General features: G+C 38.7%; 1 protein-coding gene across 1 annotated transcript; it reads left to right on the top strand.

Annotated features, from left to right (window-relative positions):
* Positions 1 to 26,180, top strand: LOC124800407 (transmembrane emp24 domain-containing protein eca). Its single transcript, XM_047262993.1, has 5 exons — positions 1 to 213; positions 5,260 to 5,375; positions 10,602 to 10,706; positions 18,355 to 18,501; positions 25,473 to 26,180. Exons 1-5 carry the CDS (start codon positions 81 to 83, stop codon positions 25,620 to 25,622), a joined length of 651 nt encoding a protein of 216 aa, XP_047118949.1. The 5' UTR covers positions 1 to 80; the 3' UTR covers positions 25,623 to 26,180.
* Positions 26,181 to 26,511: the final 331 nt, after the last annotated feature.

The raw sequence follows: 26,511 nt of genomic DNA, 5'->3' as shown, positions 1-26,511 counted from the left end.
CTTCGGTCGAATCTGTTTGGGCAGTCAAACCAGTGTTGTGGCTGTGATAGTTTGTGTGGTTGTGCTTATCATTTCAAAACATGAAGGTGGTTTGGATTGTTTTAGGCATATTTTTGATGCTTTGTGAGATGACATTTGGTCTTTATTTTCACATTGGTGAAACTGAGCGCAAGTGTTTTATTGAAGAAATACCGGACGAAACCACAGTTATAGGTTAGTAATGTGTATAATACAATATTGTTTCTTAAGATCATCGTTCTCCCTCCTTTATCTTGTGTAAACATGAGAAGTGGTGTTTAAGAATCGGAGAAATTCTTTATTATCAATCATACTTCTTAAATAACGTTAATATTTATCTTTTGTGAGGAGTACTCAAAATCAATGGAAAGCGGCAATTGATGTTATTTGAATATTCATTAGTTTGACTTTGGAATACTGAACTTTTAAGTATATAGGTTGGTGAACACTGCCAACAAAGATAATGTACGTTTTGTTAAATTTAATCTAGCTACATTTAGGATAGACTTTAGTCAAATATGGGTAACTTTAGGAAGTAAGGAAAAATTTGTCAAAGAAGCCTATATTATGTCAAGGGAAAAATGCTGTGGAAGAGGTCTGCACTATGCCCAGGGTAAAATGCTTTTGAGATATATTGATTACGTGGTTCTTCTTTAAGCCGAGAATGTTTCAATCCGTCATTGTGTATATGCCTTTAAAATATGCCATATGAAATAAATAAGGATGTTTCTCATTTTCAGGAACACAAGAAAATGAATCTCATTACTTGTAGTAGTACTTTGTTACCGATTTGTGTACCAATTGACTTGGGTTTTATAGTGTCTTTTTCCCTCCCATCCTCTTCCCTGCCTGCCACACACCAACAAATGTTGGTTGACTGAGTAACTTGCAGTTTAACCCGATGTGAATGTTATTTTGGAAGCTGAGAAATTGTTTTTATGTGCAAGCAGTGCAGAGAGGAAAAAACCATCGATGTAACTATCTTTTTTTTTTTGCTGCTTGGTCTATTTCAGTTACTGTATCTTTCAAGCTTTCATTATTTTATGAAATACAGTTTACTCACGTTGTGATCTTCATTTTGCTGACTCTCTTGTTGTATCTCTAGTTGTATTTTTTTTAATTTTTATTTTTTTAAAAATGTAGTAGTGTAGTGGCCTTAGGCAATCGTGGCTTAATGGCAGGAATGTGCGTAGCCTAAGTGCCAAATATGCAGCCTTTTTACTTATTTTTAGTGGTGTCATTTGTCCACAAACAGAGCAACAGAGCAGAACATTGACAATATTTCTTTTGTGTCTAGACCTGTGTTATTTTTTGGAATGTAACTTATAATGGCATAGGCATACTGGTCTGTAGCAATGCCTGATGCCTTGGCTACAGTGAAAGATGCCAGTGTGGTTGTGAGTTAGAAAAGGAGTATCAGAGGTTTCCGTTAATCTACATTTTGTACCCATTTACTCACCAAACAGTTCTGGAACAACAGCAGAATGTAGCTACACACACACACACCCTGATGTTACCACCTAAAGTTTCCTCTAGGTGAATAAATGCCAAAAATTGAAATTTATAGTAAACCTAGTTATTGAAATTTGTGTGTTAGTGTGTGTTGTGGTGGTCTCTGAACTGTAGAATTAATTTTTAGGAACATAATCTCTGCTTTACAAGAACATTCCATCTGAAAATAAGAGGATACGTTATGACTTAAGTTCCACTTGAAACTACAGGCATTTAATAAACTGAGTAGATGAGCCTTGATCAAAATAACAAAGTGATCCCAGTTGGAAGGGGCCATTTGTCTTGGCCAATGCACAAGACATGGCTGCAGCAGCAACAGCTGTTCACTCCAGTTTTCCGTATGTTCACATGCTCCCTGTGAATGAGCAGTATTGGGTTTACTTAGGGGGATGCTAACAGCCTTGTCAATTTCCTGTGTACTTTGCAGTTAGTTTAATATATTCTGTCACATAAAATGAACAAAACGTGTAGAGAAACCAGACACACAGTATCAGTGAATCACTTTGTTATAGTACTAGCATAAAGTGCTGTCTGTAACTGACTTTGATAACTAGCTCTTGACATAGGAGAGTGAAATGACACCTTTGAATATGACTAGTGTGACCAAGCTGATTCCCTGAGTGGTTGTTGTTATGATAGTTGTCCTTTAAACAAATAGCTCTCAATCATGTTATTCTGATTGAAATGTAATTCAGAGATTGAAAGGAGCACATCACTGCAGACAGGATCTCACATTGTAGTGTGAGAACTCTACAAGAGGTATGCACAGAGAGAGGTAATTAGCCTTACAGTTGTAGATTTTAGCAGGCATTGTGAAACTGTATATTTTTTCTTCCTTCATCTGTTTGTGTATTTTAGGTAATCTGCTTGAAGGATGTGACCTTTACGTATTTTAAGATAAGTCACCTGTGTTTATTAACAGTTGCATACCAATGGTTGGGGTCAGTAACTGACCCCAACGAAGTTTTTAGGCTAAAACTCCTGTCGTGTTCAGTAATTTATTTAATAAATACATGACATTTATTGTAATTATAATTGCTACAATCAACAAGAACATCTTTTGGTTTACTCTCATTGTTGAGTGATAGTGCTTGTTATAACGGAAGGTGTAGCAGGTCAACAATCACCACTCACAGACAACCAGTAAACAGTGTGGTGAGTGGAAGGTAATATCTTTGTGGGATTTGACAGAATGTACAAGAAGATGAAATTGACAGATGACGAAATTAGAAATTTGCTTGAGAGTTCAGAGGATGAATTTAGTGGTGAACTATCCGAAAGCTCAAAGAGTACCTGAAAGATCTTGCTCGTGAACTTTGTGACCTCAACATGAAAAGACACGCTCAAAATGCTGTAGGCCTACACTCAAATTACACTACAGCGTTATCAACTTTTGGATATGAGTGTAATCAAAACCAAGGTGCTGTGAGGAGAGGTAAAAACGCTACGGAGCCGCGACGGAAAGTAACACATGCAGCTGTGCATAATCTGCCAAAGAAAGGACGCTGTTACTTATGCACCAGAAGCATAGACCGTAAGTACATGAAGCCTTTGACTTTTTTCAGGAAGTTCTGCATACAACAAGAAAGAAGAAGTAGTTCTTATTGTAAAGTGTTCTGAATGTGAATCTGAGTGATCCTTGTAATTGTGAAATTAATACAAGTAAATGTAAAAAAACTATTTATTTTTACAAAAAATGTCCTAGAAACCCTTTCCCAGTAATAATAATCAACAGTTTAATCTTCTAATCTGCCAAAATTATGGAAATACATAAGTAATGTGATTTATCCTAGATAGAGAATGTGTGATGGTTGTGGGGTTAATCGCTGACCTCTCCCATTGGTGTTGGCCAGTGCAACATACAGCATTGGTATGCAACTGTTAAATAAGGATCTAAACCTAAATTGAAAAAGGCAACATTACAAGACTGAAGAAACAAATATAAAATTTGCTAACCAACATCATACAACTGGAGGATGTCTCTGTGTATGTGCAAAGTGTACAATTTCTCAGATACTTAAATAAAACAGAATGAAAATAATTGCTTGGCTCTCTCACTGATCACAAGTTTCTAATTTGATTCATAATATTTAAGTAATAATGGAAGAAAAGTTTTTCCGATAAAGAGAAATGTGGTATGTTTAAAGGACAGTTGCCGTAGTAACAATCAACTATGGAATGAATATGGTCACACATTCTGTTGTGTTCAAAATTATGTTGCTCAGCTACTTCAACCATTGGTTGCCACAGTCAGTTGCAGCTGGCACCTTAGACCAGTAATGTATCAGTGTGATTCATTGTCACTATATGTGTTGTTTCTCTACATATAAATTTAAAGTGTTCGGTCTTTTCTGAAATTATTTGTATGGAGTGTATCCTTACATGGGGGGAGTGAAACGTCGACAGTATAGGCAAGATAGGAAAAGCTGCAGATGTGGTGCTACAGGTTAGGTGGGTGGATTGGATGACCAATTAGGAGATACTGAATTGAATCGGGTAGAAGAAATTTGTATGACAACTACACTAAAAGAGGAGATTGGTTTATAAACATTTTGAGGCATCAAAGAATAATTAATGTGGTAGTAAAGGGAAGTTTGGGGATAAAAAGTTGACGGGGATATCAAGGCTTGACTACAGTAAGCAGGTTCACATGGATTTAGGGTGCAGTAGTTATGCAGTGATGAAGAGGCCTTCACAGCAGGACTATGTAGTGTGCAGAGCTGCATGAAACCAGTCTTTGGACTGAAGACCATAATAGCAATGGGTGATCTGTTAGAACAGTGCAATACCTTGTTGATAGTCCAGTGGCACTATTGACACGATTGGGATATAAGCGTCAAGAAATGAAGAACAGATGGTATCACTAACAGTATGAAAACATTAGCAAAATATAAATTGACAGTCTAACAGAACCTACACAGGATTCTTTTTTGTGATTAACACATTTAAAACTTCAAAAAGTCAGGTACAATGAGAAAGTAGGGATTTCCATTATGGTCATAAATGTAACTATAGCATGCTCAATGCATATAAAAAAGAATGTTATAGTGCTTGTAACAGAACTATCACCTTTGAATCTAAAGGGGCATCAGGGTACCCTACAGATGAGTCTGTCGCTGCATCTTCATAAAAACCTGTGCAGTTAGTATGCAATACAAACCAAAACATTGTTCTCAAGGCTCACCGGCTCCAGTAGGCCTATATAGATATAGTAAATAAAATTATGTGAGCCACCACCCACAAAATCTAAGCAAGACATTGTGAACAAAATTCACAACTAAGATCTAAAACCGAAAGATACAAACTAAAACATTCCAGGCACTATGTAACATATGATATCATTTTCAAGTAATGTATTCGTGGCTAATGTTGTTCACTAGACTCCCAACAACGGGTGGTTCTGAATGGCTCAGTTAGGACAATATTTCGCACGTGTTAGTGTGTGTGCACATGCACATTTTCATAAATAACTTACAATATAGGATGTTATTCTTTCTTCTGATTAAACCACTGTCGTGTGTTATATATGCTCCCCTATATTTTTCCATTTCGTGCATTTTGACTTCGGATCATGCTCTCCTTACCTACCTTTTGCGTAATCTCAATGTGTACAATAGTGGGAGTTATCATTCAGAATTCTGCCAAAGTGATTTCTGAAATGCTATTGATTTTTTGCTTTATGGTGTCAGCTCTGGTTATAATTTGTTTGATTGTGATATTTTGTTTCAGTTAACTACAAGGTTGAATTATATGATCCCAAAAGTGGAGGATTTATGCCATCGAGTCCAGGAATTGGGATGCATGTTGAAGCAAGAGATCCTGATGATAAAGTCTTATTATCAAGAGTAAGTAAAATAATCTACTATACAGACACCAAGGTCACATCATTATATGAAGTTTCAATTCAAAAGTGTGGATGAAGAAGTTATTAAGCATCTATACTTCTTGCATTAACTGTTAAAAACACTGTTTTGTTATACATAAACGGAATTTTTTTACATGTATAATTGGTAGGTGTTGTAATTAAAACTGCAGGTATATTACTTAAATACATTCTTAAGTGTTATGATGATGTATACATATTTCTCAGGATGAGATTACAGTAGAGCTTTATCTCTTATAAAGGTTTATCCATAGTTTTTGACTGGGAACATCACTGTTGTTCTGCAGTAACAGAAGCTAAACAGTCCCAAAAACATTTCAGACTGGTTGCATATCTACAAATCTGCATGGATTTAGATGCTAGGGCAGCAGGGAATCAAAGAAGAAGCCTTAGAAAAGAACTTTACTGTAAAATAAAAACAAAGCAATAACTAACCAATTTCTGTTGGTTTGAAAGTGTACAGCCATGAAGAGTCAAAATCTGCTGCTGGGTAACATCCAGTACCATCTTGGTCCATCCTGTGCACTGCAACATGCTTGGATCCTGCTGGATGTGCTGGTCCTCTCTTTGATGGCAACCTTCCTTGAGATCATCCACTGTGAGAAAGATCTGTGCAACTACGCACTGCAAGATTCAACCAGTCGCCTCGTACTCAGCTGGATTCATACCCGGGAATACTGCAGGCAATTCAGTTCATTTGATGCCTGCTGTCTGGAGGATGACTTATAAGATGGATGCAGTTTTTCATGCGTTATTGTCTCAAAAGTTAAAGCCATCATTGAAATGTTGACTTTAGGGTAACGTTGGTTACAGGTTCCTGTTCAGGTACTGCACATCCCCCACCACCAAACTCTGCGACGATGGTGATCTAGCTTTTGACAAGTCCACGAAGAGAGCCCAATGCCATAGCATAGATGAAAGTCGTCCATTCATGTTCCCTCCTCCACCTTTGGTGCTGGCGGGTTTGTACTGTTCAAGCAATGCATGCCTCTAGGCCAAGTGTATTCGTGTGGCGGAGGTGGTTGCTTTCTGACTAATTAGAAGGCCACTTTGTTTTGTCTCCTGTAGCAGTGTGCTATGGTGTTGTGGTGCAAGAATTTAATGTATACCAGGATTGCAGACAGGTACACACATACAGATAAAAAATAATTACTTTTTTTGAGGTTGTAATTGTTAATAAAATCTCATGTACAAGGAATCATCGATAGTTCTGAAATTATAAACTTGATTATATCCTGAAAGACTGAAAAATTAGAAGCGTATGCAAACTATGTGAGGATAATGTTTATACTCACATTTTTGATTGTTTCTACAGTCTTTAATTGTTGAATGTACTCCAGGCATGCTACAAATAAAAAGAAACAAGAAACCAAATTTCATTGACACTCAGCATTATTATTGTAAAACATCAGAAACTGGAAAACCAAATTTCCATCAGTAATTTTCTAGCATTTATGTTCTAACAATATTTTAAAACTGTATCAGGCACAGAAGCATTGCTGAAGTTCCCTATTTTTAATGATGTGTTTGTCTGTGATACACAGGATGTCCACGTTAAATATATAATAATGTAAAAGGTAATGATTAGAGAAGTAATCGAGGTGGTTTGCTTCAACAAAATGTTTTTTGTTCTTGCTCGTGGCAGTTGATACCACTTGCACATGTGCGTAGCTGCTTCGTTTGTGTAAACTCACATTGGTAACCACATAGACTCTACAACAGAAGGTATTCTGTTGCTTTTTCTTGTGGAGCTTAAGTCTGTTACACTGGTACAATGTGATTTTCAGTGAGAGTATGGACTGCGACAACTGACAATGCTCTCACTAACGTAACAATTAAGAAATGGGACAAGTGGCTTCAAGAAAGCGGGATTTAGTTTTTGATGTCTGACCGCCACACCAAGCACGCAGTTCCAGAGACTACTGTTGAATTAAGTCATATGTCCTTCCAGCAGAACCTATGTTAAGTAAATCCAACAAGCAAGCAGGTAGTTATAGTTACCTCCTTAGACAGTACATGATTTAGTCTGTATACAAACTGTAACAGAGTAAATCCTGAGGATAAGCTGTGATGGAAGGCATTCGTGGAGACAATTCTGACAAAAATGGATGAAAATGAGGCTGTTTGCAATTTCATCCGTTTCCTGGATGAGGTTACATTCCACACATCCAGCATGGGGTGCTCTGAATGTGAGTATGCCATGTAGAGTGTTGAAAGAGAGTTTTATAGGTCTATTGTTCTTCATGGAGCCTACAGTTAACACACCAATGTAAATAGCCATGTTGGAGCTGTTGCTGTGGCACAACTTCCTCGTGATGTGATCTTTCAACAAAATGGTGCCCTAGGGATGAGTAATTCATGAACAAATTAGTTGAAATGAACTAGTCCATGAAAGGAAATGTTTAGAGCAGCCTCCTTGCTTCCTCTACCTATTGGAAGTTGGAATGTGCACAAATAAATTTCCTGTCCCTTGATGTGTGAGTATACTCCACTCCCAGGACCTAAGTGTCCATAGTTCTGAACGCCTAATGGTGAAATGTACAAACTGTGTCTGATCAGAAGTCCAAAACCGTATCGTTAGTTCACTTAGTTCAGCTCGGGCTGCAGTTCTGAACTGCGTGAACTTGTTGGGTAGTTCATTTGAACTAGTTCATCAAGCTATTCCAGTAAGAACTACCTCACAAGGAATAGTCCTGTTAAAAAGACCTACTTTGCTAATCTCTATGGTGCACCATTCCATTTCGCGAGCATTGAGGGATTTCTTGGATCATGAGTTCCCAGATTGCTCGAGTGGGACAGGTAGTCTATCGATTGCCCCCCCCCCCCCCCCTCCCCTTAGAAGCCTAGACATTAAGCTACTTGATTTTTTTTCTTGTGAAGTGATTAGTTTGTAATCTACCAGACGTGTACCTTTGCATTCGTGTAGCTATCGCAAATGTTATGATGGCAATGTTGCAAAGCACTTGCAGAAAAGTGGAGTACAGGTTGGATGTCTGTTGTGTCAATTGAGTGTCATCAATAAATACCTCAATTACATCACAACTTATTACATTTTACACTGAGGTGACAAAAATTGTTGGAAATGAGATGCACATATACAAATGGTGGTAGTTATCATGTACACAAGGTTTAAAAGGGCAGTTCATTGCCAGAGCTGTCTTTTGTACTCAGGTGATTCGAGTGAAAAGGTGTCTGATGTGAGTAAGTCCGCATGACGGAAATAAACAGACTAACGGACTTTGAAACCAGAATGATAGTTGGAGACTGGCAAATGGGACATTTCATTTCAGAAATTTATAGGGCATTCAGTATTCTGACATCCACAGTGTCAAGAATGTGCCTTAATACCAAATTTCAGGCATTACATTGCACCACGGACAATCCAGGTACAGACAGCCTCCACCGAGGGCAGTGCCGTTTGTGTAGTTGTAAGCACTAAGAGACGAGCAACATTGCATTGTACAACCACAGAAATCATTGTGGGACGTACGATGAATGTATCAGTTTGGACGGTTTGGTGAAATCTGGTGTTAATGAATGGGATATGATGGAGACGACAGATGTGAGTGAGTGCCTTTGCTAATAGCACGGCACCACCTGTAACACCTCTCCTGGGCTCGTGACCATGTTGGTTGTATCCTAGTTGATTGAAGAACTGTGGCCTGGTCAGATGAGTCCCAATTTCAGATGATAAGAGCTGATGACAGGCTCGTGTGTGGTGCAGACCTCATGAAGTCATGGACCCAAATTGTCAACAAGGCACAGTGCAAACGGGGGTGACTCCATAATGGTGTGCGCTACCTTTCCATGGGATAGGCTGGGGCCTCTGTTCCAACTGAGCTGGTCATTGACTGGAAATGGTTGTGTTTGGCTATTTGGACACCATTTGCAGCCATACATGGACTTCATCTTCCCAAACAACGATGGAATGTTTGTTGATGACAGTGTGCCATGTCACTGGCCACAATTGTTCCCAATTGATTTGAAGAACTTTCTGGACAATTTGAGCGAAAGATCATCACCCAACATGACTCCCGTAGAACATTTATGGGACCTAATCAAAGGATCTGTTTGTGCACAGAGTCCTGCATCGGCAGCACTTTCAGAATTATGGATGGCTACAGAGGCAGCTTGGCTTAATATTTCTGCAGGGGACTTTCAACAACTTGTTGAGTCCAAGCTACGTTGAATTTCTGCACTACACTGGTAAAAGGAGATCCAACGCAATATTAGGAGGTAACCCATTACTTTTGTCACTTCAGTGTCTATTATAATGTGGTTAACCTGGACACCCTGTACTTATTCTGTTATGATTATCTACCAATTTACTAGTCAACTTCAATTAAGTTTTGCAGTTGCATTACAGATTTAAGCATTAGTTCACCTTGGACATCGGTTTCAAATTTTGCTGATGCTGTGGAAGATGCAAGCCCTGCTTCTCTTTTCGCCATCACTGTGTGAGATAGTCAGTTTTCCCCGCAACTTTCAAGCGTAGAGTGACGTGTCCTTACCCTCCGTATCTGCCTCATAGCATCAAGGACAAATCATTGCTGATACAAATACTGGTTGATAAAACCTCAATTTCCTCTTGACACTTAAAAGTTCAGCTAGCCAGAGTAAAATGTATGCTTAGAAAAATGGCAGCATTTCTTTAATCTTGTATTTCTTATTTGCAGGGGAAACTAATACACACTTTAAATAGTTATACTTTGTTTTATATTTTTATTTGATGTTTGTACCTAAATATTTCAAATACTTCCCTCAGAAAAGGTACAGTGGGCAGTGCTGCTGTAATTATGAGACACAAGCTTCACTTGGTTGATGTGATTGCAGTATACACTCATTCATTCATACATTGTGCTGAGTGCATCATTTTGTGGTAGCAACATTAGGTGGGAATGAGATACAACTTGTACATAAACAGAAAGAGGATGGCAGTATTAACTATTGTAGGCAACAATTTATTTCTGCCATTTACACTCTAAAAGGCTATTACTGAACATATTGTTGGATTCGACAGAGCATTCAACTTGTGGAAAATGTAGCTAGAGTGGATGAGTAATTCCATGAGTTGTTAGTTGATAGTATTACCTCTACTCACTGTTTCATGTGTGAAAGTGTTTCTGGTGTGTTTCTTACCAGAACAGCATGACTGTCTAAAAATCTTAAGTTGCCCTTTCTTTTGTAGGTGTATAGCTCCGAGGGTAGAATTTCATTCACATCGCAGACCCCGGGCGAGCATGTGATATGCCTGTATTCCAACAGCACTAGCTGGTTCAGTGGATCACAACTAGTAAGTAATGTGTAAATGGAGAAATAATGCAGTTCTTTTCTATCAAAACAAATTTCATACAGAGTGCATTTTTGTCTTTTCTTCTGCAACCTCTTGTACATACTTATAAGAAGGTTTCCAAAGTTCAGTAAATATACTACATTTTCATCACAATCTGATGTGTTTAATATATTGTAGCTTAATAATATATCGGGCATTATATTCTGAGTAATGATACAAATATTGAAAGAATCTGACTGAAAATCAATACCTGCTTTAAAAATAAACAAGAGAATGTGACAATCATACCAGTCTGTGCACCACTATATTGACATTCTGATGATAATGTCAATACCTCTAAGAAAAATTATAGACTCTGATAAACAATAGCAAATCTAATAAAAATGATAAGAAGAATTTCAAGTGACAGTAGGACAAACACTTTAGAATGAACATTCAGTGGGTAGCTTCAGATGTGACACCATAAATGACAGAGGTCATAAATGCATTTTATCAAACAGAGAAATTGTATGTTTTATAATGGTCCTAAACGACTGTAGAATTTCTAGGGTCATAGACTTTCAGGATGCAGAGTAAAGCTGAGATCAGAATTGTAGATTGTAGTATTTTTTGAAGAACAGGCAGATATGTCAGATTAAAAAAAAAATAGCGACTTCAGCTTAGAAGAAAATGGAGGTTTTTCAGTCACACACAAAATAGGAAATTATTTAACAAAGGTACTATTGCAAATTACAAAATGTAGATACGAAGAAAGCAAAAGAAAAGATAATCTTAAACAAAAGAAGGCAACAATTAACCAGTTAGTGAGAGTTTCAAGCAAATGGTAATGGGGATACATACAGAATCACTGAGCAAGGTGGCGTAGTGGTTAGCACACTGGACTTGCGTTCAGGATGATGATGGTTGAAACCCACATTCAGCCATCCAGATGTAGGTTTCCTGTGATTTCCCTAAATTGCTCCAGGAAGATGCCGGGATTGCTCCTTCCCCATCCTTGAGACCATCTGAGCTTGTGCTCTGTCTCTAATGACTTCTATGTTGATGGAATATTAAACCCAGTCTTCCTTCTTTCTACATACAGAACCAAACAAAGCTATTAGGAAATACACTGATGAGGCAAAATATTATGACCACCTGCTTAATAGCTTGTTTGTACATCTTTGGAACAAAATACATTGCTGATTCTATGTATCAGGGATCCAACAATTTGTTGGTAGCTTTGTGGAGGTATGTGGCATTACATGTCTAGGTACAGGTCATGTAATCCACATAAATAACAGGCTGCTGATTTGCTTGCATGGAGATGGTGACTGATAGTGACCCAGTTGCATTCCATAGGATTTACGTAAGGCAAGACATCGATGTGGGTTCATTACAATGCTCCTGAAACCACTGTAGCACGGTTCCTGGTCAGAGACATGGACGATTACACTGCTGAAAGATGACATTGCTGTCAGGGAAGACATCAAGCATAAACTCTTCGTTGATCCATTATGGACCATGGGACAACGGCTGGCATGTATTTCTTGATGCAATAATTTACCAACAACCATATGTATTGCAGAAATTTATTTTATGAGTTTCTTATGTGCTACCAGTTTCGGCATTACATTGATACCATCTTCAGGCCCCACACATCATAGACGTAAAATCGCTATACACGGAAGGAGCCATATAACTGGATCTGTGAATCAAATCGTTATGCAACAGCTCTTGGTGGCCAGGCGACACAGACTGAGGCGGTTCGCAAACATCGATGTTTGCTGGTAGCACATAAGAAGTTAATAAAATAAATTTCTGCAATACATACGGCTGTTGGTAAATTATTTCATCAAGAAATCAAGCATAAAGGGATGCAGGTTGTTTGCAGGTGTCATTGTGTGTCTTCCATTACTACCACATGTCCCATGCAATCGCAGGAGAATGCCACCCATAGCATAATAGTGCTCACACCAGCCTGCACCCTTAGCGTGCTGCACATTTCAAGCCAATGTTCCCCTTGATGGTGGCATTTGTGGAGATGACCATGGTCATAATGTTATGGCGTAGCAGTGTATCTTTGAGATACACTGAGATACGCAGAGATGGAATGAAAATTTGTCACAGGAAACAGTTGTAGTACAAAGAAAAGAAAACAGAAGCTGAGGTTGGTTATGACTGTGTTCCATCAGTTATGGTACCAGGTTGAAACATAAACAAAGATAGTTAATAGTGAAAAAAATTATGTTCCATAAGAAATGACAGTTGAAGTGTGTAAATCCAAGCAAGGTATGAAGAGGGCAAAGGCAGTTGACATGATTAACTCGAGAGGCAAAGTAACTTAAAAGGAACTAGGAAAAATATTTTCAGAATGTCTCCAGAGGAAGCTGTTTCTCCAAAACTAGAACATGGTGTTAATTATTTTATTTGACAAGAGAGGAGTCAGACACATAAAATATGCTCAACCTGTCAGTCTCCTCTTTGTAATTTACAAAATATTCATTAAAACTGTCACTAACCACATAGAAACATAAGGATTTATCTAGCCAAGGCTGATTTTAAAAGTGGAAGTAACACACAACGAAATGGTAGAGTGGAGCAAAAAGTATCAACTACCATTTTGTTGCAGTTTCATAGACTTTGAGAACTTTTTATCCAGTTTCAACAAAATCTTTGTTAACAGTCCTAGACATTTATTAGAGGTGGTTCTCATGTCCATCAGGCTCACTTACAATTGATTGTCCAGGAGTGGGATCACAAGAAGCCAGTGGCTCGACTAAAAGAGTAGAGAAGTGAGTCAACTCCAGCATTCCAGTCACAGAAAGGATATTGGTTGAGTACGATGATGAATGCCATGCAATAAAAATTGCATACATGACAAGTAAATTTTGATGAACAATAAGAGATCTGTTAAAATATCCACACACTTGTAATTTTGACCCAATGGTGTGTTTAATGCGTAACTTCCGGAAGTTTCAATATTGTATGTATGTTAGTTATTGTTAAGTACTGTATTGAGAAGAATGTTGTGTCGCACAGTTTGCGAATTTCGAGATGGCAGACTTAGAGGAACAATGCGTCTGCATTAAATTTTACATGAAACTCAAGAAAAACTTTTACAGGCACACCAAATGATGCAGGAAGCCTATGGCAATGAGTGCTTAAGCTGTACTCGGTGTTATGAATGGTTCACACAGTTTAAAAATGGCTGGATGGAAGTTAAAGATGATCTTCATTCAGGGTGCCCTTTTACATCTACTGACAGGGCTAATTTCAGGAACGTCAACAAAATTGTGCATGCCAATCGAATACTGACTATCAGAGAGGTTGCAGAAGTTGGATCATGTCATGAAATCCTTACACAGTATCTTGGAATGCATTATGTTGCTGCCAAGTTTGTCCCATGGCTCAGGAGTCAAGACCAGAAAAACTTTTGCCTCACAATCTGTGACGAGCTTTTGGATCGTGCAGATGAGAACAAGATGTTCCGTAAGAGAATCATAACTGGTGATGAGACATGTGTTTTTGGTTATGATGTTAGGATCAAGGTTCAATCTTCACAATGGGTCAGGAATGGTTCTCAGAGACAAAAAAATGCTCATCAGCTCAGGTCAGATGTCAAAGCCATGCTGATAGTTTTCTTTGACTTTTAAGGATGAATTGTGAGAGTGGCCTGAAATGTGGCTAGACAATTTATGGCTCTTGCATCACAATAAGCCTGACTATTGCAGAAAAAACGAAGTCATTGTGCTGCCTTATCCTCTGTACTCTCCAGACCTGGCCCTTGCGGACTTCTTTTATTTCCAAAGTTGAAAACCCTATTGAAAAGACAAAACTTTGTAACAGTTGATGAGATAAAAGAAAATTCGCTGATGAGGCTTCGTGCGATTCAGCGAGAGGTATACCAACACTGCTTCCGAAAGTGGAAACAGCTTTGGGAGCAGTGTATCAATTGTGGAGGATCGTATTTCGAAAAAGACCATGCACAATAAATAAAAGGTAAGCGTATAAAAATTTTGTGAACAAAGTTCCAGAATTTTTTGAACAGACCTTGTATGTTCACGTTTGCTATCTTATTTTTTATTAGTTTCAAAAGATTTTAGTATCAGAAAATGGTCATGCATTTTGTTCTTTGAGCATGTGCTTGGAGGCAATTTGATCCATTTATAAAATCATTTTGTAATTGTTGAATGAAGGAGAAAATATTTTTAAGCTATCTAAATGTATAATACAATTAAAAACACAAATTTTTGGGATGTATAAAAATAATCATTTATTTTAATGTAGTTACCTGCCTGGGGGTTGTGGACTAGAATGGACCTGTGGTAATTCCTAGTATGTTGTAAGATGTGACTGGAAGCAGTCTTGTGCCTAGTCAAGCTTTTACGATGATGACTCAGCTATTATTATGACATCTGTCAATTTTAGCTTATTTTTCAAACTTTAACTTAACCTTTTCAGCTTAATTACGTATTGTCTCCATTTAGGGCTTGACCTCCACTTTCCTAAATTTCACAGAAGTGTGGGCTGTAGGGGAAGGACACTTTACCTAATATTAAAAAGGGATTTATGGTCGCACCCAAAATCTAGTGCTATAGCCGATCCGTCATGGCTGGGATCATCATATACCACATGACTGTTGTAGCCCCTGAAAATGCAGGAATAACACTGCTGATGTCTAAGTTTTACATTCCCATGTATGCCAGAAAGAAGGTGTCTCTCCAGTCCGGGCACAGAGACTACAGACAATGACTACCATGCCAGCTAGTCTATGTTGTGGTGCCCATGGGGAGAGTCTCTGATTGGAATGAAAGCATCAGGGTGGACAGTCTGCAATTAAATGGAGCAAATTTATCCATACCAGCATCTGTGCCAATGCAGCCCTCTCAGCAAATAGAGAACAAGATTTTATAATGCAAAGGCTTACAACTCCATGGTGTTTCCATCCATGGCCACACCATAGGATGAGGATCAGGGAAGGAGAAATGGATGTGGACACTTTGCCCAGTTCTTGGAATGGCCCGAAACTGACAGTGAGTCTTTTGGAATGAAGCTACCGTTTTTCGATGAAATTATTGACAGTAAATTTGAAGATTTTTTGCAATGGAGAAATTGCGAAATGGATTTCTGTTGACCAAAACTTTGGATGCTAACCAATCATAGGCACTTCTCTAACACTACAGAGAGACAAAGAACTGCACACTAACCTCGAGTGGCCTGGAGTACATTTTGTTCATCCTATTCAGGGAGGACCAAAGGATAATAGGGTGGACACTGGAGCTTTCATCATAGACTTTGAAGAAATACTTGAGAAAGTTAAGGTCGTGGTCTACACGTGTGATGTCAAATTGTTTTAGGTGACAAAGATGTGGGCACATGTCCAACTGTATGCATGAGGCCATGTAGAAGGAGAATACATGAGTGCACACCTCACGCACGGCCCCCTATGTATGTAAACTGCCATTGGCACCATCCCCTTCGTTCATTGATATGTTCAGTTTTCAAAACAGAGAAGAAAATCCCCCACTTGACAGCCTAACTTATCAAGATGCTAAGAAACAGTTTGACCAACTCCACCCAATCGATATGAGTTCAAACTTTGCAGGCATTGTATCAAAATCCACACCTAGGATGATGACCAGGCCTTAAACGGCATGTCCTGGCCTTATCCACATGTTACTGCCTTTTTGTCATTTGGGGAAGGGACATTGGCTCCATTGACCCCCAAACCCACAGCACTGGTGGTAACCACCCAGTTGTCCTTCTCCAGCATCATCAGGGAAGAGGACGACACTTACCAAAATGTCACCCTCCCAGGATGAGAGAGACTAGTATTGTACTACCAACCAGTGCCTGAAAGAGCCGCAGGCTGCATGTTTTAGAAAAGAATGGTGCTCATTTGTCCCAAAAGTCAAGACAAGAAACTAAAATCTCACAGGGAAAGGAGAAAAAGTCGAAAGTTTATCCGAATTTTGCCGTTCTCGTTGCACCATAACTGTATGTGGATGAACTGGGCTGTATTGCAGTTCTATGTCACTGCACATTGCAGAACACCAACTCCAGGGGTCATACAGAAAGTATGTAATATAGACATCTATTTTCTCCCACGAAAACTTGTCATGCACTTTTGTCAACTCAGGACTGTGCATCTTCACCAAGAACTTTATTTCAGTGACCTGTTGTATGAAGTTCTTGAAAATTTCAGATTTTTAGGCCTGTTATTTGACATTAAGTTAATATGGTTATCTTATGTACATTAGAAACTGAAGACCCTCAGATTTCTCAGCAGCACCTTCTGGGGTACAGAGCATACAGTTCTACAAGTCTACAAACCTTTGATTTTATCCTGCATCGACTGTGAATCTGTTGCCTCGAGTTGGCAGCACCATCAGTATTGAGCTTGTTAGATGATGTCCACCACAGTGGAGTGTGGTTGGTAAGTGGAGCCTTCTGTACAAGCCCCATTGACAGCCTCTTGGTGGAATTGGTATCCCACCACTGAGATCCAGATGCCAGCAACTCTTGGCAAACTATGCAGTCGCAGTGTATCAGATGCCTATCCATCCATGTTACTCAATGCTGTTTCACAGCAAACAGTTTAAACTGTTTGCGAGTGGCCAAAAAATGGATGGACCAGCTGGGATACAATTCTGCAAGGACCACCAACTGCACTCTTTCCTGTATACACAGAGTTCCCTCTCAGCACCCACCCCCCACCCTGCCCCCCTTCCCCCTCCCTGCCCCCTTCCCCCTCCCTGCCCCCCTCCCCCCTCCCTGCCCCCCTTCCCCCTCCCTGCCCCCCTTCCCCCTCCCCCCCTCCCCTCCTCCCCATGTCATGTACCCACTCCTATGATTTGGTTGGACCTCTTCTGTGACCCCAAGGAAAATGCTGATCTCACCATTCTCCATAACTATCTCAATTCGACATGCATTCTACACAGATGGGTTGAAAGTCAGTGACAGGGTTTTTCCAAGCACAGGGGGCAGGAGGAGAATTCTCTACCTAGTGCATGCAGTTCATGCTCTACAAAGTTGGTCACTATATCGTGTGTCTATTGTTGAAGAGGGCCTTAATGACCGAAAGCTATAATTGTGAGAGTCTTTTTGTTGTGCCTATTTGCGACTCAGCACCTCCACTATATTGTCAGGTATGATGATGTGTGTTGAAAATTGTGTAATGCCTATCAATTATTTGGATTTTAAAGTGAATTAATAAATGGCAGACTGCAACACATTTGGCATATTTTCAGAGAGATTGAAGTGTTCAGTTAAAGATGTGACCTGCAAGGCTTTGTGTCACACAGCTTTGAGCCATGCTCATCTGTTGAATTGATACCAATATGAAAAAACTCTGTATGACTCATCATGTTTTTTGTTAAGCATGAGTATTTTACAAAGAAGCACAACAAACCAAAATGGGGGCCATTACAAGCAGTGTTCTTTGTATTATAAGAAGAAACTGTGTTTATCAGGAATTATCAAGCAAGTTATCCAAATTCTGAACTCTTTCACTGTACTTTACTATCAAATATTTTGGAGTCATGACATTTCCCTTGAACTGTTTTCATTAATGGAATTAATCTTGACATACCAATAGCTGATTTCCTATACCATCATATAGACACCATGCTATAAAGCTCATTTCTTTTCTCTTTTTCCATTTGTTAAGAGGGTGCACCTAGACATACAGGTTGGAGAACATGCTGTGGACTACGCCAATGTTGCACAAAAGGAAAAGCTTTCTGAGATTCAGCTCAGAGTTCGTCAACTTCTTGATCAAGTTGAGCAGATAGCAAAAGAACAGAATTACCAAAGGGTGAGTTACTTTTACCAATTAAAATGAGCAGTTTTGTTGCTTTCTGTTGTTTCAGGTACTAAACATGTGGTGTTGAGTTATGGGTTGACAAAACTGTTGGATGGGGTCAATATATTATAATGTTACATTTTTATACATATAAAAAAATGAATGAGTGTTTAAGATGGCATGCAACCGTAGAAATGAAATACAGATCCGAAACAAACAGTTCCACTTTCTTGTTATGATTTAATTTTCATCACAATCTAGCCAGTAATCTCAGTATGTGATTTTGTGTTATGGTAAATACTGGGTGTCTGGGTTAAACGTACAATAATATAAAATGTAATGACTTGAGAAGTAATTTATTGGAGGTTTGCTTCCACATGTATGGTAACTCTAAATGTTTTCTGTTTGTTCGGCAGTTGGTATCCTTGTGTGCATGCTTGCGTCATGTAAATGCATGTCAGTAGCCATGTGGACTCCACAGCAGAAGGCATTCTGCAGCTTCCTCTTGTGGAACTAAAGTCTGTTACACAGTATGGACTGCGATCAACTAATGATGTCCTCATTTATGTAACAATCAAGAAATGGGACAAATGTAGTTATTGCAAATGTTACACCAGCAATGTTGAAAAGCACTTGAGAGAAGTGGTATACAGATTACATGTCTATTGTGCCACTAATTATGCTCATATCTAGGTGTATTACGTGTGTAAAAAAACATATTGATTTACCATACATGCAGAAACGTACCATCAATAAATATATCAATTACTTCTCAAGTTATTACATTTTCTATTATTATGTGGTTAACCCAAGTACCTTGTTTAAGTTTTAGCAATAAGCACTAAGGTGCATATAACTTTCATTAGATGGGACTGACCAAATTATCGGACAACTAAATAAAGAATTTTTCCCAGCTTCATGATGTGTGATACAGAATTACTGCATATACTGGGCAAGTAGACAATACACTGATAAGGCTATTGCATAAGCATTCAAGTAATTTTGTATATAAAGCATGAATAGCGTAGTATCAGATGTAGAAAGCTCACAAGCCTTCACATTAAGACAACTCACTCAAACATGGCCACCATCATCTCTGGGTCTTAAGGCCTGACACTTCGACCCTTACAAGGGTTTGTGTCAGCCTCAGTCTTAATGTCCGGAGACAGCAGTGGCCGTGTTTGTGTGTCTTATAATTACGTGAGTGTGTGTGGTTTTATTATTTGTAATGAAGGACTTTGAAAGATGGATATTTCTAGCATTATTTTTCATTGTGACTGTCTGCGACTCAGTGCCCCCTCTATGTTGTGAGTAGCAATCTATCATTTCCATATTGTCAGGCAGCAGCAGCAGCCAGCTGAGACACACGCAGCAACAGGAAAGTAACTTTGTGACTTTTATGAGTTCCTAACTAGGAGCGAATTTTGTAATATCATCTGTATGCTTTAATAGTTTAGTTCCTTGAGTTTGTGCATGTTAATTTAATATTTAATAGCCAAAGTTCTCGCGTTTTCATTTGCATCAGAAAGTAAACCAATTTTGTCACATTTTAGAAGTTCCTACTCAGGGGCAAATTATTTAGTTTCACCTGAGTGCTTCGGTGGTTAGGTTTTTGAATCTCTGCGTATTGATCTAATTTATTAGACACAGCTTTGCATTTCCATCAGTGTCTACAGTAGAGTTACTCTGCAGGTGTCGATAGTCCATTTATCTGCATAGTTTAGTTTTTCACGGTCTTTAGTATGTATGGGGACTGCGATTGTTGTCTGCAGATGAGAGCCGAGTTGGTGACACTTGTTCACAGCTCCAGTCTGTGATGGCTATGGTTACACAGCTTGAGGCTGCAGTGGATGGGCACAACTGTTGTGGGCTGGCTGTGGGGATCCAAAGGACATCCAGCATTTCTGAGTCCTCCGATTGGTCTTCACCGGTAGCCAGCTCAGTTATTGCTTGCACTGAGGTCAAATGGGAGGTCGTCCCGGGGCCCAGCAGGTTACAAAATACTTCCCAGGTGGCCGCATGTAAGGCCTCCTCGGTTTGTCTGACAAACAAGTTCCAGGTGCTGTCTGTGGCTGACACTGTTGCTGAGTCAGATGTTGTCACTTGTCCCTGTTTCAGAGGACAATCACAGAGGGTGGGATTATTGATAGTTGGGAGCTCCACTATTAGGTGCATTATGGACATGGCTGCTAAGAAGGGAAAGAAAACCTATGTGCACTCCGTGTGCATACCGGGTGGAGTCATTCCAGATGTGGAATGGTCCTCTCAAATGCCATGAAGAGCACAGGGTGTAGCCAACTGCAGGTGGTGGCTCACGTTGGTACCAATGATGTGTGTCACTTTGGATCAGAAGAGATTCTCTCTGGTTTTGAGCAACTAACAGAAGTGGTAAAGACTGCCAGTCTTGCTTGCAAGATGAAAGCAGAGCTGACAATTTGCAGCATAGTCGACAGGACCAGGACCGAAGCGCCTCCGATACAGAGTTCTGCTGAATAGGTCAGGTGTCCACTATATGCAGGAGGTGGCTACACAGGTAGCAGGTGCTGTGTTTTGAGGACTGGGCAGTTTTCTAGGTTAGAGGGTCTCGGAAAAACACAAGAAGGGCTTCATTCACAAAGGATGTCGCCTGAACACAGGAAAAACGTAGATACAGGAACCGTTGGTATAACAGTTGTAAATTGTTGTAGCTGTGTTGGGAAAGTACCAGAGCTCCAAGCGCTAATAGAAATCACTGATGCTGAAACCATTATAGGCACTGAGAGCTGGCTAAAGCTGGCGATTAAGCTGAGCTAAAGTTTTTGCGAAGATCCTATCGGTGTTCCAAAAGGATAGGCTAAACACGGTTGGCGGTGGTGTGTGTGTTGCTGTTACAAGTAGTTTATTATGTCATGAAATTGAAGTAGGTAGTTCCTGTGAGTTAGTATGGGCAGAGGTTATTGTTGGCAACCGGAATAAAATAATAATAGGATCCTTTTACTGATCTCCCACTTTAGATGATACAGTTGCTGAAAGATTCAAAGAAAACTTGAGATTGATTTCAAACATGTACTCGACTCATACGATTATAGTTGGTGGTGACTTTAATTTACCCATGATATGTTGGTAAAAATACATGTTTAACTCTGGAGGTACTCATAAAACATCATCCGGAGTTGTGCTAAATGTATTCTCTGAAAATTTTTTTGGAGCAGTTAGTTCATGAGCTCACGCAAATAGCAAATGGTTGTGAAAACACTTGACCTCTTAGCAACAAATAATCGTGAGTTAATAACAAGCATCAAAATGGATACAGGGATTAGTGAACACAGGGTTGTCATAGCGAGATTGAATATTGTAACCCCCAAGTCTTCCAAAAATAAATGAAAAATATACTTATTCAAAAAAGCAAATAAAAATTACTTGGTGCCTTCCTGAGAGACACACTCTACTTCTTCCGAATTAATAATACAAGTGTAGACCAGATGTGGCTTGAATTCAAAGAAATAGTATCAGCAGCAATTGAGAGGTTTATACTAAATAAATTAACGAACGACAGAGCTGATCCTCCTTGGTACACAAAACAGGTCAGAACACTGTTGCAGAAACAAAGAAACAAACATGCCAAATTTAAACAGACGCAAAATCCCCAAGATTGGCGATCTTTTACAGAAGCTCAAAATTTAGCGTGGACTTCAATGCAAGATGCTTATAATAGTTTCTGCAATGAAACTTTGCCTTGAAACCTGGCAGAAAATCCAGAGAGATTTTGGTCGTATGTGAAGTATGTTAGCGGCAAGAAACAATCAATGCCTTCTCTGTGCGATAGCAATGGAGATGCTATCGAAGACAGTGCTGCCAAAGTAGAGTTACTAAACACAGCCTTCCAATGCCTTCACAAAAGAAGACGAAGTAAATATTCCAGAATTTGAATCAAGAACAGCTGCCAACATGAGTAACATAGAAGTAAATATCCTCGGAGTAGTGAAGCAACTTAAATCACTTAATAAAAGCAAGTCTTCTGGTCCAGACTGTATACCAATTAGGTTCCTTTCGGAGTATGCTGATGCGTTAGCTCCATACTTAACAATCATATACAACTGTTCACTCGACAAAAGATACGTACCCAAATACTGGAAAGTTGCACAGGCCGCATCAATATTCAAGAAAGGTATTAGGAGTAATCCACTAAATTACAGGCCTATGTCATTAACGTCAATATGCAGCAGGATTTTGGAACATACATTGTGTTCGAACATTATGAATTACTTCGAAGGAAAAAAAAAGTCTATTGACACACAATCAACATGGATTTAGGCAACATCATTCTTTTGAAACACAATTAGCTCTGTATTCCCATGATGTGCTGAGTGCTATTAACAAGGTATTTCAGATTGATTCCATATTTTTGGATGGCTTTTGACACTGTACCACACAAACGACTTGTAGTGAAATTTTGTGCTTATGGAATATCGTCTCAGTTATGTGATTTCCTATCAGAGAGCTCACAGTTCGTAGTAATTGACGGAAAGTCATCGAGTAAAACAGAAGTGCCTTCTGGCGTTCCCCAATATGGTGTTATAGGCCCTTTGCTGTACCTTATCTATACAAACGATTTGGGAGACAATCTGAGCAGTCGTCTTAAGTTGTTTGCAGATGACGCTGTCATTTATTGACTAATAAAGTCATCAGAAGATCAAAACAATTTAGAAAAGATGGTGCAAAAATTGGCAGTTGTCCCTAAATAATGAAAAGTGAGGATCATCCACATGAGTGCTAAAAGGAATCCGTTAAACTTCGGTTACATGATAAATCAGTCACATCTAAAGGCCATAAATTCAACTAAATAAATAGGAATTACGGTTATGAACAACTTAAAATGGAAGGAACACACAGAAAATGTTCTGGGGAAGGCTAACCAAAGACTGCATTTTATTGGCAGGACACTTAGAAAATGTAGCAGATCTACTAAGGAGACTGCCTACACTGAGCTTGTCCGTACTCTTTTAGAATACTGGTGCATGGTGTGGGATTCTTACCTGCTAGGATTGGCGGAGTACATTGAAAAAGTTCAAAGAAGGGCAGCACATTTTGTATTATTGCAAAATATGGGAGAGAGAGTCACTGAAATGATACAGGATTTGGGCTGGATATCATTAAAAGAAAGGTGTTTTTCATTGCTACGGAATCTTCTCATGAAATTCCAATCATCAACATTCTCCTCCAAATGCAAAAATATTTTGTTGACACTGACCTACATAGGGAGAAACGATCAGCACGATAAAATAAGGTTATTCAGTGCTTGCATGGAAATATACAGGTGTTAGTTCTTTCCACGCACTATACAAGATTGGAATAATAAGAGAATTGTGAAGATGGTTCGATGAACCCTCTGCTGGGCACTTAAATGTGATTTGCAGAATATCCATGTGGATGTAGACGTTGGTATTCCATATGAACTTCAGTTGTTTGAACCATGAATTGCCGGAAAGTTGTACAAATGCTGATAGCACATCAAAGGTATTGTTACTTCTTGCCTCGCACAGCTGTGATTCCAACATATTTTATGGGGTTCAGAATTACAATTTGACCTTTTACTATCTTGGAATCTTTGTGAAAGTAGGAAACTTCATTTCACCGTGTTCTCCAGTATAGTTCCCTAGACCAAATATTGATGAGTTTTTAAATTTATGTTTTGTGAGCAGTCTCTGATGTGGGAATAGTAAAGTTAGTATGGGATGTGGGGATAGTAAAATTGAGGCATTACAGATCGTTTCCAGGAAACAAAAACTATAAACAGTTCCAAGAAAACACTGCCCCACACTTGTATTATATAGGTTAGTGTTCAGCAGTACCACTTTTTCCTGTACACACGTCAAAGGTCTCAATTTAAGCATTAGTTCTTAATGAAGTGATTTTCATATTGGACTTCCTCAGAGTAATTTTTTGCAGTTTACAGATTAGTGTTAATCATAATTGCTTCACATGTTGAATGAAATTACTGTTTAGTGAAGGATGCTGTTTGCCATAAATGATAGTTCTGTTTTGTGTACAGTGTTTTGTATTTATAATATCTATTCCATGAGCCACCTTATGATGTGTAGTAAAAGCACTTCTGTTACCACTATCTTCCCCCTCTTTCCTGATCCATTTAAAAATGGTGTATGGGAAAAATGGTTGTCAGTAGAGCTCTCCATGTGACATGCAATATCATCATGATCACTGTGGCAGATCTATGTGGGAGGAAGTAATAAGTTATGTACATTGCATCACAGCAATAGTGTTAAGTCACACAGAGCAAATTAAGTAAGTATGGTTTTGTTAAGTGTGTTTCAGTAGTTCTGTGCCAATATATACATTATATGAAAAAAATTGAATGACCTGTAGTGTGGTCATCTTATTTTTCCTGTTTGTGGGAGCTGCTGGTGACAGATGTTGACTTTGGGATCAACTGTAATATGTTAGAGCAAGCAATATCTATTTTATGAAAAACTGTCCCGATCATGTGTGCATCAAACTGTTTCACAAATTACACGTGCATCACAATTTTGTCTAATTATCTGTTTCTAATGGATCTCATGGCATTGTTTCACAAGACAATGAAATGAATGACTGAAGATCAAACTGAATCCATTTTTCTTGTTGGTCTGTCAGTTTGTTGATATCTGACAGGAAGTGCAACGCTACATTAAGTTTTGGTAAAGATCACTGGTGGAAGAATTATTTGTAACTGTATAGTGCCTCTAAGAAAATGAGACATGTGTTTATCTCTTGATAGTGTCTCTGATTCCTTGCTTTATATGAATAGCAGTGTAACTAAAGCCAATGATTCACTATGTAGTAGTAGTATTAGTAGTAGTGGACAGGCTTATGAGCTACAACTTGTACCTAGTGAATGAACTTACTGTTCATCATTGAAACATTGAAATGATATCTTGGAAGCAAGCACACATCAGCATATCATTGTAGATGTAACATGTCAATTTTGTTTCTTATTTAACTTACAGTTTCGTGAAGAGAGATTCCGCCAAACAAGTGAGAGCACCAGTCAGCGAGTTCTTTGGTGGTCGATCACACAGACAGTCATTTTGCTCGCAATGGGGGCTTGGCAAATGCGCCATTTGAAGAGTTTCTTTGAAGCCAAGAAACTTGTATAAATCTGTGCTGGTTGCAAGTGACACCTTAGTTGTGCATGGCCAGAAGTGTAAATAACATTTGAACATTTTGCAGAGTGAACACAATGTTATTTTCATATGGTGTAAAATTTACATGAGTATTTATTTGCTGTTGATATAAATTTGGATTAAAAAATAAAAATCTTAAATTTGTTTACAGTTAATTTTCAGAAGATAACTTATAATGTAAGACATCTAAATACTCCAGTTGCCTCTCCTCCTACTTTCTCACCCTTCCCCCGTCTCCTTTCTTCTGTCCCTCCCTCTTTCACAGTCTCTCTTCCTGCGTTCTTTTTATTTTGATATTGTTTGCATTAAAAAAATTAAAAGATCTTTTGTTGTTAACCATGTCTGTGTGTGTAATATGTGGACTTCATTGTTAATGTAAAATAACTGAATGATTGTGACAATTTTTATATTGAAGATAAATTTGTTTTGTCTTTCTGAGTGGAAAAATGGCTATAAGGTTATTGTGCAGTTGCGAATCAGAACAAAGACTGTAAAGAGCTTGTTTAAATAAAGAAGCTTTATTAAAATAAAGGAGAATTTCACTACAAAAATTTGTATATGTAGAGGAGTCTGCTTATTGATAACAGAGGTTCTTACAATATTGTAATTATTCAGTGTGTGCAGTTACACAATATGAATATTTGTAAAATTAAGGGCAAAAAATGAGATCTGCATTCATTGGTAATAAAAAAGTGAAAACTGATTTAGCTGACAGAAAAACATAAACTCAAAGCTCTCCTTCCATTCTGCAATTCTACGTAAGGCGATAGGGTATTTGCTAGACAAGTATGCCCACACTGAAACTCAACAAAATGTTCCATTGAGTGAAAGAAGGTCTTGGTTGTAGGGTACCAGTTGTACG

The sequence above is a fragment of the Schistocerca piceifrons genome, chromosome 1 (genome assembly GCF_021461385.2).
Source record: "Schistocerca piceifrons isolate TAMUIC-IGC-003096 chromosome 1, iqSchPice1.1, whole genome shotgun sequence".
Classification (NCBI taxonomy): Eukaryota; Metazoa; Arthropoda; class Insecta; order Orthoptera; family Acrididae; genus Schistocerca; species Schistocerca piceifrons.
This window is presented reverse-complemented; position numbering and strand designations above follow the sequence as displayed.

What these genes read in the sequence shown, in the direction of transcription:
- LOC124800407 (XM_047262993.1), top strand. Translation starts at nt 81, where the DNA reads ATGAAGGTGGTTTGGATTGTTTTAGGCATATTTTTGATGCTTTGTGAG. An exon ending in GGACGAAACCACAGTTATAG is followed by an intron (nt 214 to 5,259) that starts GTTAGTAATGTG and finishes ATTTTGTTTCAG; the next exon opens with TTAACTACAAGGTTGAATTA. An exon ending in AAGAACAGAATTACCAAAGG is followed by an intron (nt 18,502 to 25,472) that starts GTGAGTTACTTT and finishes TTTAACTTACAG; the next exon opens with TTTCGTGAAGAGAGATTCCG.